At 39.6% G+C, this 16,125-nt stretch overlaps 1 protein-coding gene across 5 annotated transcripts in view; it reads left to right on the top strand.

Annotated features, from left to right (window-relative positions):
- Positions 1–1,225: 1,225 nt before the first annotated feature.
- The window catches only part of CEP55 (centrosomal protein 55), a 29,974-nt gene continuing 15,074 nt past the window's right edge, over positions 1,226–16,125 (top strand). For 2 of the 5 annotated variants that reach the window (XM_061635519.1, XM_061635518.1), the window contains exons 1-4: positions 1,226–1,333; positions 2,801–2,993; positions 5,689–5,973; positions 14,509–14,568. In XM_061635519.1, the coding sequence (XP_061491503.1) occupies positions 1,278–1,333; positions 2,801–2,993; positions 5,689–5,973; positions 14,509–14,568 (594 nt within the window). In that variant the 5' untranslated portion in view covers positions 1,226–1,277. Of the gene's footprint in view, positions 1,561–2,800; positions 2,994–5,688; positions 5,974–14,508; positions 14,569–16,125 lie in introns of all 5 variants that reach the window. The other 3 variants (XM_061635523.1, XM_061635522.1, XM_061635521.1) reach the window with 3 other exon arrangements.

Here is a 16,125-nt window from a genome sequence, read left to right as displayed (position 1 = left end):
CTACAGAATAAAAACTGTAATACCTAAGTAAGCCCTGCCTACTTGCTTTAAAATAGGACTGGAGAAGGGAACAGAAAGAGTTACAACAGAAACACAATTCTTTTTTACATTCACTCCAAAGTCCCGTTGATTTTCAGCACATTCATAACCATGTCTACTCAAAAGTAAGTCCTATTGAATTCAATGGGATTTACTCTGGGCATATGGGATTAGCATTGCTTTTACAAAAGCAAGTGTTGGGAAGGTTTTCAAAACACTGTCTAGAATCTGACTCCTGCACACAAGAGGAAAAAAACCTGAAATGTATATACTTACCCAATTTATGAGATTTTCAGATAAACAGGGGGGGGGAACCACCATTTTCTGGCCTTGCAATGAGGTTTTCTAGACACTGCCTGAGGTCAACCAAACTGAAACACAACCCTGGCTTCACTGATTGGCTGCAATCCTGAATGGGTGGGGTTAAAGCTACGAAGTGCTATACAGTACTGTTTAAAGAAAGATTTAACAGTGGGGGGGGGGCGGCTGACGTTTTTATGTATATCTCGAGAACAGGACCACTTAGAAACTTTTTTTAAAAAAATTAAAGCTGAGAAACCAGGCCACCTAAGGGACTAAACGGGCACCGGGTGGCATGCAAAGAATCCAGGTAAAACCCAGCTAACTGGGCAATATGGCAACCCTAGAGTCAGGGCACTGGTCCATCTAGCTCAGCAGTATCCAAATTGGCTGGCAACAACTCTTCAGGATTTCAGACAATGGTCTCTCCCACTTCTACCTGAAAATGGCATGAATTGAATCTTCTCCTGCAAAGCATATGCGTACACTCTACCACCGAGCTACAGCTTTCCCCTTATCTTGAGCCGGTCATATTATTCTCAGGCATACCTGTATGACAGACACGTGAGCAAAATCCACTCCACAAGCTCTGACGTATAGGCTATGCTCATCTGTACAATATTCACATATTAACTAATTAACGTTAATCCACTCGGATGTTTGCAAATTTAAAACTACCCATGCCGTTAAGCATTACTGTTTACAGAAACTTAAAACGTATCCTCAGCGCCAAAGCATACCAATTCCAAAATCCACAATCGGGCAATACATTTATTAGGACCGCTCAAAGACAACATTTTACACCCAATCCTAATGCCAAACGCGAAACAAGCGTCACTTTCTTTCCACTCCTCCGTCCTCATAATCGACTCCACCCTCTCAACAGAGCTTCAACCTACGCCTTGATTTTGACCACTCCCAGGCTCCACAGAACGGAAATGACGTCAAACGGAGCCGCGGCATTCAAACTCCCGGAAACAGCGTTCGAGCGGGGGTAGGTTCGAAGAGGAGCGGTAACGCCGCGCTCTTTTGTTCATTCTTCTGGTGTTTTCGCGTCCCTCCCTACAAGGTGGAAGGGAGGGACAGTGCTGTTGCCGCCTTGTCAGCTTGAAGCTGATCTCACCGGCCGGCTGAACCCACCTAGAACTCGCCGGGTCCCTCCTGCCTCTCCAGCTTCAGGAGCTCTTATGCCTATAAGAAAGCGGATAAACAGAAAAAGAGGTTGGCATCTTGTTAGCTCGGGTTAGGCGGTGGAGGTGAAAAGGGCGAGTGTGGAGGTGAAAAGGGCGGGTGTGGGTGTCAGACACTATGCTGCAGCCTCTTGATCTTGGCAAGTCTGTTTTTGATGTGCTGGTTGTTCTTTTTCATTTTTAACTTCACTGTGCTGATCTGCTCCCTTCCCATAAGATGCTCCAGGCGAGAGAGGGACCCCCCCCCATAAAAAGTTATGCCTTTTTATTGCAACGGGGTCAAAATTTCTATAAATGAAGTAGGAGCTCAGGGCGGCAGGTCCTTAATATTGTGATGAACAGTGATGGTCAAAAGAATAATCTAGAGTGAAAAAGCCATCTCAGGCAGCTGATTTTTGATATCATGGAAAGAAGTAAATGATTAGTTTATTATTGTGTTCGTACTGTCAAATATAGGGCAGAGGTTCCTGTGGGATTTTTTGTCTAGGTGCCAAAATAACGTGACTATCCTCGGATACATTGCACATTGATTGGAGGAGAGAATAACAGGGCATTTGCTACTCCACCCCAGTCCAGCTTCTGGAAGTCTGTTAGTAGTTCCTTATAATAATAAACACATATGTAATAAAATTTACTGTTATCTTTGACTTTCCTCGCTATTTACTGTTTTCTTTGCTACTACATTTTCCAAGCATCAAATGATGGTGTGGCAGAAACAGCAGTATTATATATATATATATATATATATATATATATATTATATTATATTGTATTATATATATTCTGTTATGAAGGGATGTTTTGGTAGCTCATTATTATCATTGCAACAGGGATCCTAAATATTGCAGAATATTCTTTTTGCAGTTGTGTTGTTGATTCAAGCTACCAGTCCCCACATTAGAAGAGTTATGTTTATTTTTAATTTTGCTGCTTTTACCTTTGGAAGAAATGTTGCCTATTTTAATGCAAACATTCTGTTAGTTTTGAAAGGGGATTCCCACCTATTCTGCCTTATTGTGAATCAGAGTGAGAACTACAATCTTGTTTATACTTAGTTGAGACCAAGACTACAAACATTAAGATAATTGCTAGGGATCAAATCCCATTGAACTTAGTTGTACTTATTTCTGAGTAAATATGCTTGAGCTCAGGCTATAAGACTTCAAGTTTCTGAATTTATTTGTAATTTATAATAAGCCATTTGGGTCTCTGCAAGGAAACTTATTGCAAAGCAAAGGCTTTTTCTTCCATGGTTCTTGATTATTTTCTAGAAAATCTGGAATGACATCAAAGGGCACCAAAGAGATGAATATCGGCAAGTGGGGATTGAAATCTGGTGATTCCAAATCTGAATCGGAGTTGCAGGTATATAAGAAAGAGAATGCAGCTCTGAAAAAATCTTTGGAAGAACTCATTAAGGGCAAAAGCAAAATGACACCTGAAGAAAGAAAGAGACTTCTGGAGGTGATATAAATATTTGTACATTTCAAGTTTCAAGTTTACTGTAGGGCCATAGGCCAACACAAGATACAATACCAGACATATAGTATATATTAGTAGTTAAAACAATGTTAAAATTATGTAGAATTTGAAAGCATTAAATTGTGCCAAAATCTAGAAAGCTCTCGCATGATGACAATCCAATAAGAATTCAATAAAGGCAGCTATCTTGTTTGTAATTCTGAGGCAAATTTGACTCTTAATTTTTGAACTGCTAATGCAAAGAGAGAAACATTATGAGTAATCTCGGGGTTTGAATCGGAGAGTAGGAGGCATATTTTGTCTGCTTCCATACTCGTCCCGCCGATATCTAACCACTTCCGTAGCAATTTTGCTCTAGCAATCTGATATATTGGACAATTTAAAATTAAGTGTGGAAGGTCCTCTGCTCCATTAAAACCGCAAATACATTTTCTTTGATCCTTAGGAATGTTAAATATTCTTTCCTCTCTTTCTGAGTTGGGAAGAGTAAAAAAACGAATTGCCGTAAATGCATGTCTAAGGGGTACAGGTAGTGTCTGAAGAAGATAAGAGGAACAGGTGTGATCTTGCTTAAATCGCCAATACCAGGGAGCAGTTCGGCAATTTAAAAGGGACAAATGATCTAAATATTCGGAGTGTTGGAACATCTTTGCTCTTAGGCTTTTATGTGAATCTATTAAATTAAATTATTGTATCATTATATGATATCTGTGTAGTATGGCTTCAATTTTAACTCCCCAAATAGTTTGTGAATTTGGTGATTTAAGCATAAATTTAGTAATTCCCTGTCTTTCTGTATCATGGAAGATCTTATAAATTTTAACAGCGTTAAGTGTATACGAGCACCTAATGCTGGTAAACCTGTCTCCGCGCGGAGCATTGCCGCAGGTGTTCCTTGGGGCTGCGACAAAAGGTGCCTCAAGAAGTTAGTTTGAATTGTCTCAAGGGCCAGAACTGCTTTATCATCCCATCCCCATATCGGTGCACCGTACAGGATCTGGGAAACTACTTTGGCCTCGAAGATTTTAAGGGCCGGGAGACTCAGATATCCACCGCTGGTGCGGAAGAATTTTAAAATTGCACCTACAGTTCTTGTTGCTAGTTGCTTAATCGATAGCCAATGGGGTTTCCAGCAAAGGGTGTCCGAAAAAATCACCCCCAAATATTTAAGAGTGGCACTGCTCTAATTGATGATTTCCCATCGACCATTTATGGCTCACCGGTCTTTTCCCGAAGACTAGAACTTTTGTCTTCTGTTAATGTTTATGTTAAGCCTCTCAAGTTTGCATAGAGCATGTAGTCTTCTCATCTGTTTTCTCAGACCAATAGTATTTGTACATTTGTACATTTAAAACTTCCTCTCAAACCATTAGATATCAAATCATTTAAGATTTAACAGTGTTTTTGCCTTGTACCTTAATTAAAATTTGAATGCTAATTTTGCACCTTTACAGAGTCATCTTTCAAAGTCTTCCCTTTTCACTTCAGTAGAAAGGGAAACTCTTGGTTTACAAAGGGATTTGTGCACAATGCTGCTCTTTCCTTTTATTTACTCATTTTTATTTATTTTAATATATATACCACTTACTGCTGCAGTTTTTCAGGTGGGATAACTGCAGTAATTTTGTGAACAATGGTGCACACATAGCATTCTGGATTAGGGGCTTGCCTTTTCAGATTGCACATTGCAGGTTAGTGTTTTCTGTGGCTGCATAAGTATGAGAACCAAATCTATATATTCTGAGATCAACTGCCATATACAGCGTATTTCAAAATAATCAGACCCCTGACCAATGCTCTCATATTACTGAATTACCAATGGTACATTGTAATTTCATTCTGTATGTTATTTTATTTTGAAACACTGAAACTCAAAATCAATTATTGTAAAGTGACATTGGTTTTATGTTGGGAAATGTTTGTGGGAAACATAAAAAACTGAAACGTGTCTTGCATAAGTATTCAGCCCCTGTGCTATGGAAGCTCCCAGTTTACACAGATGAAAGAAATTGCCCTATGGAGGACACAGTTCAAAGACCAATTCCAGGTCGAACTGAACAGGGAAAGTCTTTTCTGTTTTGGATGAAGAAGGTTCAAACATTCACTGTATTAATCCAATAAAATTATTTTACCTGTAAGTATAAATAACATAATTGACACAAGCACAGCCTGAGGTCTTTACTTTCAAACAAGTTATCTATGTGATATATTCTGCTATTACAGTAGAGTTTTGCACATGAAACTGCCTGTTTGATTAGCTGAAACAACAGCTGAAGCTCCCTTTTATCTACTTTTTTGTGGTTTCAGTCTGAAATTTTTCTAAGATATTCTGGTCAGCTTTGTAGATGTGATTTCTAAGTAGGCTCTACTTTATCCCAACTGGTAGAAAGCATTATCATAAAAGTATAGCCTTCAGTCTATCTAGGCAGAATACAAAAATATTCTAGGCACATAACCTGTTTGAAATGAGAACTTCCTTGACTTTGGTGACTGACCATCTTTCAAATAAAAGTGACTTTCATCAGAACTTTGGAGATACGTGCTATAAAACTCTAATTTTACCACCCTAACTGCTAGTAGTTACCAGCATAATTAGTCTGCCCTGTACAATTAAGGATATTTGATATCAAAACTGGCCTGTTAACTGTGGTAATACCCTTGCTTGTGTTGCATGTAGAAAATACTTGCCCTTGAAACAGAAAATGAAAAATATAACAATATTCTTGGAGAGAGAAATCAAGAAATCCAGCTCCTGAAAGACAAGCTGAATGACAGAAGCAAAAATGGTGATGTTGCTACTCTGCTTAGTCAACTAGAAGAGAAAACAAAGGAAGTGGCAAAGAGAGAACAGCTGCTTAATTCTCTCTCAGAAGAATTGGATCGGTTGAAAAACCAGTTGTCTGCCATTACTACAAAATGTTCAGACCTTGAAAATAGAGCCAATAATGTGCAGCTTTCCCAGGTAAGTGTTCATTAACTTAGTACTCTCATCTATTTGCTGAAATGTGCCTAGTGTTCTTTATCCCCTCCAGCACTACTCAGGAATCGTAATGGGCAAGCTCCTCTGGGCCTGGTCAATAAGTTAGTTTTAGTCTCTGTTCATGTTTAGGCCTGGATTGATTCATTTTACCTCAAGCCTGATGTGAACTGAGGCCCACTGCTGCTGGATGCCTCTGCAACTCTGATGTCACATCTCATTTTCACGTTGTAGTGGTAAGTTTGGGAAAAGGGAGGACTGGTGGCAAGGAAGGCTGGCTGAGGGGGATTATTATGATAAACTGAATGCCTTCTGAATTTGGCACCAATTGTTATATTTTCCTAGTATTTTAACCTGTGTACTCCCAGTGATTGTCTTGATTGTCTCAGAAAGCAAAGATACTGCTACTTTACATAGCCATCGCAGCCTGTTAAAGCAAAAATTTAAAGGATAACAAATTTATGGTGCCATGAGGTTTCAGGGAGCCTATCATGAGCTTTCTGAAAGCCCAAGTGTATTTTTATTTAGCAGATATAATACACGCACAAGCACTGGTATAGAGAAGATAATAGGTGTGGACAAAAGGTAATGAAATGCAAGAGGTCCAATCTGTGATGGCATACATAAGGTTAGAAACCTTTTGCACCAGCAGCAATTTGTTATATTTTTCTAAGATTGCCATTGTAATTGATCACCAATTACTATACTGACCATGTTCATACATAATACTAAGTCAAACTATGGTGTACCAAATGACTTAACATGCAGGTTCCCAGAGATAAGTTTGCAGCAGCATTGTTCCTCCTCTGGTCCTGCTGCTGTGAGCTAAGACATTGCATACAAACCTAGGCTCACAATTTATCTTGCCCCAGACATACCATGAACTGTAGCCAAGGCTTGTTCTATGGCATACCATGGGAAGTAACAGTTCCACTTGATTCTGCACCTGTCAGATCTCTTCTGGAGTACTGTGTCCAGTTCTGGGCTCTGCACTTTAAGAATAATTAGAAGGCAACAAAGATGGTCAGCAGTATGTCCCAACAGAGGGTAGAAGTTGATCTAATGGCTATAAGTTACAAGAAGGTACATTTTGAGGATAAGAACAGTTTGACAATGGATACCTTAAAGGAATTGTGAGCTCTTTTTTGCAGGAGATCTTCAAGAGGCTGAATGGCCATCTTTGGGGAAGCTCTAACTCTGGATTTCCTGCACTGAGCAGGGTTGGATTAGATGGCTTACAGGGCCCCCTCCAACTCTTGTGGTTCTGTGTCATAAATGTGGGGAGGGGGGGATAATGGCATATATGCCACTATACACAGTACAGGTGATATTCTATTACCACCTACCTTCTATACATGGCACTGCTATAATTGTCTTCCACAGTTCCATATCTAATCAAAAGCCCCTGCAAGCAATCAGATTTACCAGATCCTCCATGCATCAACTTGTGGATTACTAAAAGTCATCTGTTATTTCTAGTGGGTGACTTGGTCAAAGTTTTCTAGCTTGCTCCATAGCAACTACACTATAATGTTCTAATCAATGCGTAGTGTTGACTTCTGTACAGCTGTGAACTCTGAGTGCCAGGGTAGACCAGATATGGGGGTAGTGTTTTTTATTTATTTATTACATTTATACCCCGCCTTTCTTTTCATGGCAGAAACCCCAGGCAGCTTGCATATGGTTCCCAGGAGATCTCCCATCCAGGCAATGACCACACCTGACCCTGCTTAGCTTCAGAAGGGAGCTGGCCTCATGTGCCTTCAGACCATAGCCTGGGATGCCTAACTATCTCACCATTAAAAATACAGATTTGGGCATCAGCAAATAATTTTCAGTAATCTACAAGTTAATGAACAGAGTACCTGGTAAATCTGATTGCTTTGCAAAGGCTTTTGATTAGATGTGGAATATAATTGTGGAAGACAATTATAGCAGTACAGTGTACGGAAAATAGGTGGCAATAGACTATCAACTATATTGTGTGTAATAGCATATGTGAGTGGCGGGCCTGTTTTGTGTGTTCCTGCTCAGACATTTACAGGAACAAAAATTAGTCCTCATCTTGTAGTACCAATGGCTCCAGTGACAAGTAAATTCATAGTATGTCATTCTAGAATCCTAATAATCAAAACACATAGGCACAGTACATAACTGAGTGTGCTTAAACATTGACTTTAGTAGCTTAAGCATGCTTATGTTCACATAGGATTGTGGCTATAACGTTGAACATGCTCTTTGAATACAGATTTCAAATAAAGTTGTGAGTTCCACCTTGTACAGTTGAGGAATGAATTTTGGCTAATGCCCAATGTACTGCTTTCTAAAGAATTTGGTTTAATAAGCTGAAAATGCTTCTAAAGGTATTCATATGACATTTCTGCCCCCAGTATTAAAAAAAACCCCTCAGGTTTGAAAAGTAGAGATTGGTGAATAATCCTCAAGGTATAAATTAATCGTCCCAGGTGAAAATGGTTCTCAATACCTAGAATACAAACTCTTTTTTAAAGTCATTTTAGCAGGAGCATCTACCCTATACTTTCTACTCGTCTCAATGACTTAGCGTCTTAATGGTGTGAAAAGCTTCATATTTCACCAACAGTACTCTTGTCCTAAATGCCAAAATCTTGTCCTAAATGAAGCACTGTAGTATATAAAGGTTCAAAATAGCATCTAACCCATAGAAGTTCACGAAGTGGTAAATGCTTCCCTGTGTGTGTGTGGGGGGTACCATCTACCCTTAAGGAAGCAGTGTGTGTATGGGGTCCCTGCTGAAAAGACCCTTCTGGATTTAAGTGTTAGTTTTCACCCAGTTGCTATTTTACTTTTGGGGGGCAAGGTGCTCAAGAAGGTGGTGACTGTTTAACTACAAACATCGTTGAAGGAAACAGATTGTCTAGACGCATTTCAATCCTGGTTTGGGCATTGAAAACTGCCTTGGTTGTCCTGATTGATGACCTTTCCCAGAAAAGAAAGTACAACTCTGTTTCTCGATGATCTCTTGGCAAACTTTTGATACCATTAACCATGGTACCCTGAAGCTCCACTCCTTTATGCAGGACCACTTCTAGGAAGTGGTGATGGGGGACCACTGCTCTATCCTGTGGAAACTGTCCTGACGGGTACCTCAGGGTACAGTCTTGTTCTCCATCTTGTTCTTTTATGTTTAGATGAAGTTTTGGGGAGATGTCATCAGGAAAATTGAAGTGAGGTGTTGCCAAAATGTTGGGCTCCTGCTGGGAAGAAGGGTGGGATATTAAATAAATAAATAAATAAAATGTGAATGACACCCAGCTCTGTTTTTCTATACCATCGGGTAAGGTGAGGCAGGGCAGGGGTTGGACCAGTGTCTGCAGGCAGTCACGACTCAGATGAGGGCCAATAAATTGAAGCTGAATCCCAACAAGATGGAGGTACTGTGGGTTGGTGGTTCTTAGGACTGGAAATTGGATTGGTTCTGGATGGGGTTGCAGTCTCTCAAAAGAACTGGTTTGTAGCTTGGGGTTACTGCTAGATCCAGCTCCATCTCTTGAGGCCCATGTTGTCTCAGTGGCTAAGAGTGCCTTCTATCAGCTCCAGCTGGTGTGCCAACTACGGCTATTACTATACAGATAATCTAGCCACAGTTACATATGCTCTTGTAACCTCCATCTTGGATTATTGTATTGTGCTGTATGTGGGACTACCCTTGAACATGCTTTAGACACTGAAACTAGTGCAGAATGCAGCTGTCAGAATGTTAACTGGTACCTTGTGATGAGCCTGCTACATAAGCTCTGAGGAAGTTGCACTGGTTGTCAGTGTGCTTCTGAGCCCAATGAAGGTGTTGCTGATAACATATAAAATCCTCAAGTATTTGAAGCTGAGATGTGTGAAGGACTGCCTCCTCCCATATTGACCTGCCTGACCCTTAAGATCTTTTGGATGGGGCCCTCCTGGTAGTCCCACTCCTCCCACAAAGTAGAGTGTGTATGTGTATAAGAAAGCGGACTTTCCCTGTGGTGGCACGACCTCTGGAATAATCTACCCCAGAGGTCCATCTAGCACCAATGTTAATGTCCCTCTAGTTACTGAAGATGCACTTTTTTTGCATAAAGATACGTTAGCTTATCCTATATTGCTGCCATGGTGTTTCAAGTGTGTTTTCTGAGTCTTAAACATTTTTGAATGTTGTATTTTAATTGGTTTTTATATAACGTTGATGTTTAATTTTGGTCAAATAAATCAGATCAATATAATAGCAGCATAATCAAAGTCATTTGAGAGTTTCTGGCATGTGATAGTTTTCCTATTATACAGAGCACAGTTGGGCTTAAAAATATGCATGCTCTGATGTATTTGCAAGAACATAAGAAGAGCCTGCTGGATCAGGCCAGTGGCCCATCTAGTCCAGCATCCTGTTCTCACAGTGGCCAACTAGGTGCCTGGGGGAAGCCCGCAAGCAGGACCCGAGTGCAAGAACACTCTCCCCTCCTGAGGCTTCCGGCAACTGGTTTTCAGAAGCATGCTGCCTCTGACTAGGGTGGCACAGCACAGCCATCACGGCTAGTAGCCATTGATAGCCCTGTCCTCCATGAATTGGTCTAATCTTCTTTTAAAGCTGTCCAAGCTGGTGGCCATTACTGCATCTTGTGGGAGCAAATTCCATAGTTTAACTATGCGCTGAGTAAAGAAGTACTTCCTTTTGTCTGTCCTGAATCTTCCAACATTCAGCTTCTTTGAATGTCCACGAGTTCTAGTATTATGAGAGAGGGAGAAGAACTTTTCTCGATCCACTTTCTCAATGCCATGCATAATTTTATACACTTCTATCATGTCTCCTCTGACCCGCCTTTTCTCTAAACTAAAAAGCCCCAAATGCTGCAACCTTTCCTCGTAAGGGAGTCGCTCCATCCCCTTGATCATTCTGGTTGCCCTCTTCTGAACCTTTTCCAACTCTATAATATCCTTTTTGAGATGAGGCGACCAGAACTGTACACAGTATTCCAAATGCGGCCGCACCATAGATTTATACAAGGGCATTATGATATCGGCTGTTTTATTTTCAATACCTTTCCTAATTATCGCTAGCATGGAATTTGCCTTTTTCACAGCTGCCGCACACTGGGTCGACATTTTCATCATGCTGTCCACTACAACCCCAAGGTCTATCTCCTGGTCGGTCACCGCCAGTTCAGACCCCATGAGCGTATATGTGAAATTCAGATTTTTTGCTCCAATATGCATAATTTTACACTTGTTTATATTGAATTGCATTTGCCATTTTTCCGCCCATTCACTCAGTTTGGAGAGGTCTTTTTGGAGCTCTTCGCAATCCCTTTTTGTTTTTTGTTTTTTTTTTTCAATAATTTTTATTCAGATTTTCATAAAACATACAAGACAAAATCATAAAACATTCAAAGACAAAAAACAAAATCAAAAATAGTTAAACAAAAAGAAAAAAAGAAAAGAAGAAAAAAAAAAAACAAAAATAAAAAATAAAGAGTAAAATATTGACTTCCCATTTGTCAAAGATCAAATCAGTTATAAGTCTATAATATATAGCAATCCTGTCTCTTAAGTCATATTATAAAATCACTTTCCTCCAGTAGTTATCTTACTTAATCATCAAATCTCATAAACATTACTTTATTCTTTCCACAAAAAGTCAAAGAGAGGTTTCAATTCTTTAAGAAATATATCTATCAATTTTTTTTTTCCAGATAAGCATATCGATTAATCCATCTCATTACTAATTATGATAATCTTATTGTCATAACCATAGTCAAAATAAACATTTCAATTAATCCATCACATCAGAATCTGTTAGGTTCAGTAATTTCAGTAGCCATTGTTCTATTATCTCTATTAGTTCCATTTTCCATCTTCCATCTTCAGTAGTCTTGTTAAGTCCAGTAATTTCAATATCCAATCTTCCATTATCAGTATTCCATAATAATCTTGCTGTCAAAGCCATAGTCATATAATAAGAGTCTGATGGGAATTACCTCTATCCCAAATATTTTCTTGCCATCCATTCTGAATAAGTTGCTGAAATACTGCTGTAAAATCATATCTCTGTTCTTTTTTTCAAAATACACTGGGTCATCTCTTAAAAGTTTTTCCATTGTCACATGGCTGCAGTTAATTCCATAGATTTTCTCTATATTGGGCTCCATCACATCATTCCAGTCCAGAAGATAATCCATGCCATTGATAACTTTATCTCTAGAATCTTCATTAATTTCTTCAGAGATAACATTGAGTTCCAAACAATAGATTTTATTTCTAAAGTCCATAGACTCCAAATCTTGTTCCTGTTCCACGTTTGTTCCAATCTCCGGGATCTCCTCTCTCACAGGGACCCCTATTCCAGTCTCCAGGGTCTCCTCTCTCACAGGGACCCCTATTCCAATCTCCGGGGTCTCCTCTCTCACAGGGACCCCTTCCAGGGTCACCTCTCTCACAGGGACCCTTATATCTTTAATCTCCTGCTTCATTTTACTCAATTCAATTTTCGTTATCTCAATCTCATTCATTATTCTCTGAAACATAGTTATTTCCAGATTCTCAGCCACTTTCTTAATTGCCATTTTAAAAGAAAAATATAGGAAAACCACTTCTTATTTCAGCAACAATTGGGTTAATACTCCAAACTTGGTGACATCACAGTATAAACAGAGCAGACAGCCTTATCTCTCCAATAGTTAAGTAAACAAAATGCAGTTCCCAGGATCGAAGCAATTAATGGCAATCGTCAAGAAACAGATTCGTCAAAATAAAATAGACCAAAAAGAGAGTAGTCTCAAAACAGTATAATATTTTTCAAAATAAAAATCTGGAATAGAAATCCCTCTTCTGTGTATATCTTTAGAATGCAAATCCAGGACAGCTTTTTGCAACAAAAACAGAGATAAGCTATTAATTAGTGCGTAGCAGAGAGAAGTTACGGCTCCCCAGTGAGATGTCAAAAACCGATCAATCTGGCAAATCTCTTTTAAACAGCAACAATTTAAGTCAAGTAAAAGAAAAATATAGAAAGAAGGGTGCTTGCCTGTTAGTGCGTTCTCTCTTAGAAGATAAGATGAACGTTCGCTTTAACAGATAGAGCTTGCTGTTGAAAATCCGTCCCACCTTCGTCGGCTGGACCTCGTCCCATAAATTAATGAGATCTGGTCGTCCCAACAAAAATAGGCTTTGAGGTTAATCTCTTCGTTTCTCCCTACCCGGGAGAAGTTTAATCAGTCAAAAAAAAAAAGAAAAAACTGACTGATATATCTGAATAAGCTTCTTTTGAGGCAGGAGCCCGTCTCAAAAGCAGGCACAGGCTAAGTCACCCTTCCCGGAAGTCGCAATCCCTTTTTGTTTTAACAACCCTGAACAATTTAGTGTCGTCAGCAAACTTGGCCACTTCACTGCTCACTCCTAATTCTAGGTCATTAATGAACAAGTTGAAAAGTACAGGTCCCAATACCGATCCTTGAGGGACTCCACTTTCTACTGCCCTCCATTGGGAGAACTGTCCGTTTATTCCTACTCTCTGCTTTCTGCTTCTTAACCAATTCCTTATCCACAAGAGGACCTCTCCTCTTATTCCATGACTGCTAAGCTTCCTCAGAAGCCTTTGGTGAGGTACCTTGTCAAACGCTTTTTGAAAGTCTAAGTACACTATGTCCACTGGATCACCTCTATCTATATGCTTGTTGACACTCTCAAAGAATTCTAATAGGTTACTGAGACAGGACTTTCCCTTGCAGAAGCCATGCTGGCTGTGCTTCAGCAAGGCTTGTTCTTCTATGTGCTTAGTTAATCTAGCTTTAATAATACTTTCTACCAGTTTTCCAGGGACAGAAGTTAAGCTAACCGGCCTGTAATTTCCGGGATCCCCTCTGGATCCCTTTTTGAAGATTGGTGTTACATTTGCCACTTTCCAGTCCTCAGGCACGGAGGAGGACCCGAGGGACAAGTTACATATTTTAGTTAGCAGATCAGCAATTTCACCTTTGAGTTCTTTGAGAACTCTCGGGTGGATGCCATCCGGGCCCGGTGATTTGTCAGTTTTTATATTGTCCATTAAGCTTAGAACTTCCTCTCTCGTTACCACTATTTGTCTTAGTTCCTCAGAATCCCTTCCTGCAAATGTTAGTTCAGGTTCAGGGATCTGCCCTATATCTTCCACTGTGAAGACAGATGCAAAGAATTCATTTAGCTTCTCTGCAATCTCCTTATCGTTCTTTAGTACACCTTTGACTCCCTTATCATCCAAGGGTCCAATTGTCTCCCTAGATGGTCTCCTGCTTTGAATGTATTTATAGAATTTTTTGTTGTTGGTTTTTATGTTCTTAGCAATGTGCTCCTCAAATTCTTTTTTAGCATCCCTTATTGTCTTCTTGCATTTCTTTTGCCAGAGTTTGTGTTCTTTTTTATTTTCTTCATTCAGACAAGACTTCCATTTTCTGAAGGAAGACTTTTTGCCTCTAAGAGCTTCCATGTGCACCCAGTTAACAAAATCAAACAAACCATTTTTTGTTTTGTTTGCAGGAAACTGCTACAAGCTGCACTGGAACCCCAATAACTGAAGTTGAAATCCAACTGAAAGATGTAAGAGTCTTTTAAAAAGGCACTATGTGTGTACGCTGTTGAAGAGAGAAACATAAATATAGACAATTCAGACTGATTCATGTTTACTTGGAAGTAAGTCCCACTGGCTTAAACGTGGGCTTGGTCTCAAATAAGGGTGCATGGGAGAGCAGTGCAGAGCATCTGCTTTGCATGCAGATGGTCCCAGGTTCAATCCCTGGCATCTCCGGGTAGGGCTGGGAGAGACCCCAGTCTGAAACCCTGGAGAGCTGCTGGCAGTCAGTGTAGGCAACACTGAGCTAGATAGAGCAATAAGGCAGCTTCCTATGTTCCTATGTAAACTTAAAGGTGCAAGACGTAGAACAGCCATGCTGGATCAGACCAAAGTCCATAATTTAGTCCAGATTCCTGTTTTCCAGCAGTAGCCACCCAGGGCTCCTACTGGCAGGAAGGGCAGGATATAAATCTAATAAATAAATAGTTAGCCAGATGCTTGTGGGCTCCTTAGACACAAAGTATCAAGGCAACAGCCCTCATTATTCATCCCTAACTCCAGATAAAATATTTCTTCACAGGCAAATGGTAGTGCAGCACAAAAATTGTACTCTTATAGACTGCTTTGTGTTAAAATGCAAGTTACCTTTAAAAGACCAACAGTGTTCTAGTTTGCTCTGTATGTGACACTTATAATTATACTTGTGCCATAGAACTGTGAATTGGTGGTATTCAGAGCACTGATTCTTAACCTGTACTCCATAGAGCTCTAGTGGATCCATGAACTGGGCACAACAAAATCAGTTTCCAAAGCAAAAACATTTTTTTTATTTATGGGGGTCTGTAGTTTTCATCAGATTCTCAAAAGGGTCTTTTCTTTAACATTCAAAATATGCAACTACAAAATTATATTACACAATAACAATTTGCTGGTCTTATTAAAAGCAATATAGCTAGCTCTTAGAATAGTACGCTGAAGCACACTAAAGCTTGTCTTTAAAATACATAATGTGAATAACTACAGTTTCTTTAGTAACACTGTAATCCCCAGAAGTGATAAAAGAGTGTCCCTTTGTTGTACTAGACACATTAGCATGCTTAGTTTTTCTTCCAACCTCCTGCCCTTTACCCAATCCATTTGACTGACCCAAAGGTTTAAGGTCAAAACAAACAGAACCTCAATTCTGCCACCATCTGACTGATTAAGCAGGTTGATACAACATCTAAAAACCTATTGCATAAACAATCTCAATCTGATATGCCTGGATCAAAACAGGAATGTGTAAGTAATTGATAGAAATTCCAAGGAGCACTATGCAATTAAAGTAAAATTTCAGGAAACCATAGTTAACATATTTAAAAGTAAAATACTACAAAACTAGCAAAAACCATAAAGTAGAAAAACAACTGCTTTCTTTAGGTTAATGAGGTCTTTGTACGCTGCCTGGCGTGATGTCCTGTCTTTAAGTCCTCTGAACCAAAATAATTGGTTCCAAAAGCTCTGTTTTTGAAGCCATTTCCAAGTGTCATGCTTTGGGGTAGAGAAGAGGGCAAACACTTTGGAGATAGAGAAAATTGTGAACT

Source organism: Rhineura floridana, chromosome 7 (assembly GCF_030035675.1).
Source record: "Rhineura floridana isolate rRhiFlo1 chromosome 7, rRhiFlo1.hap2, whole genome shotgun sequence".
NCBI classification, from domain to species: domain Eukaryota; kingdom Metazoa; phylum Chordata; class Lepidosauria; order Squamata; family Rhineuridae; genus Rhineura; species Rhineura floridana.
Note: the sequence above shows the minus strand (reverse complement) of the source record. Positions and strands in the feature narration are given on the sequence as shown.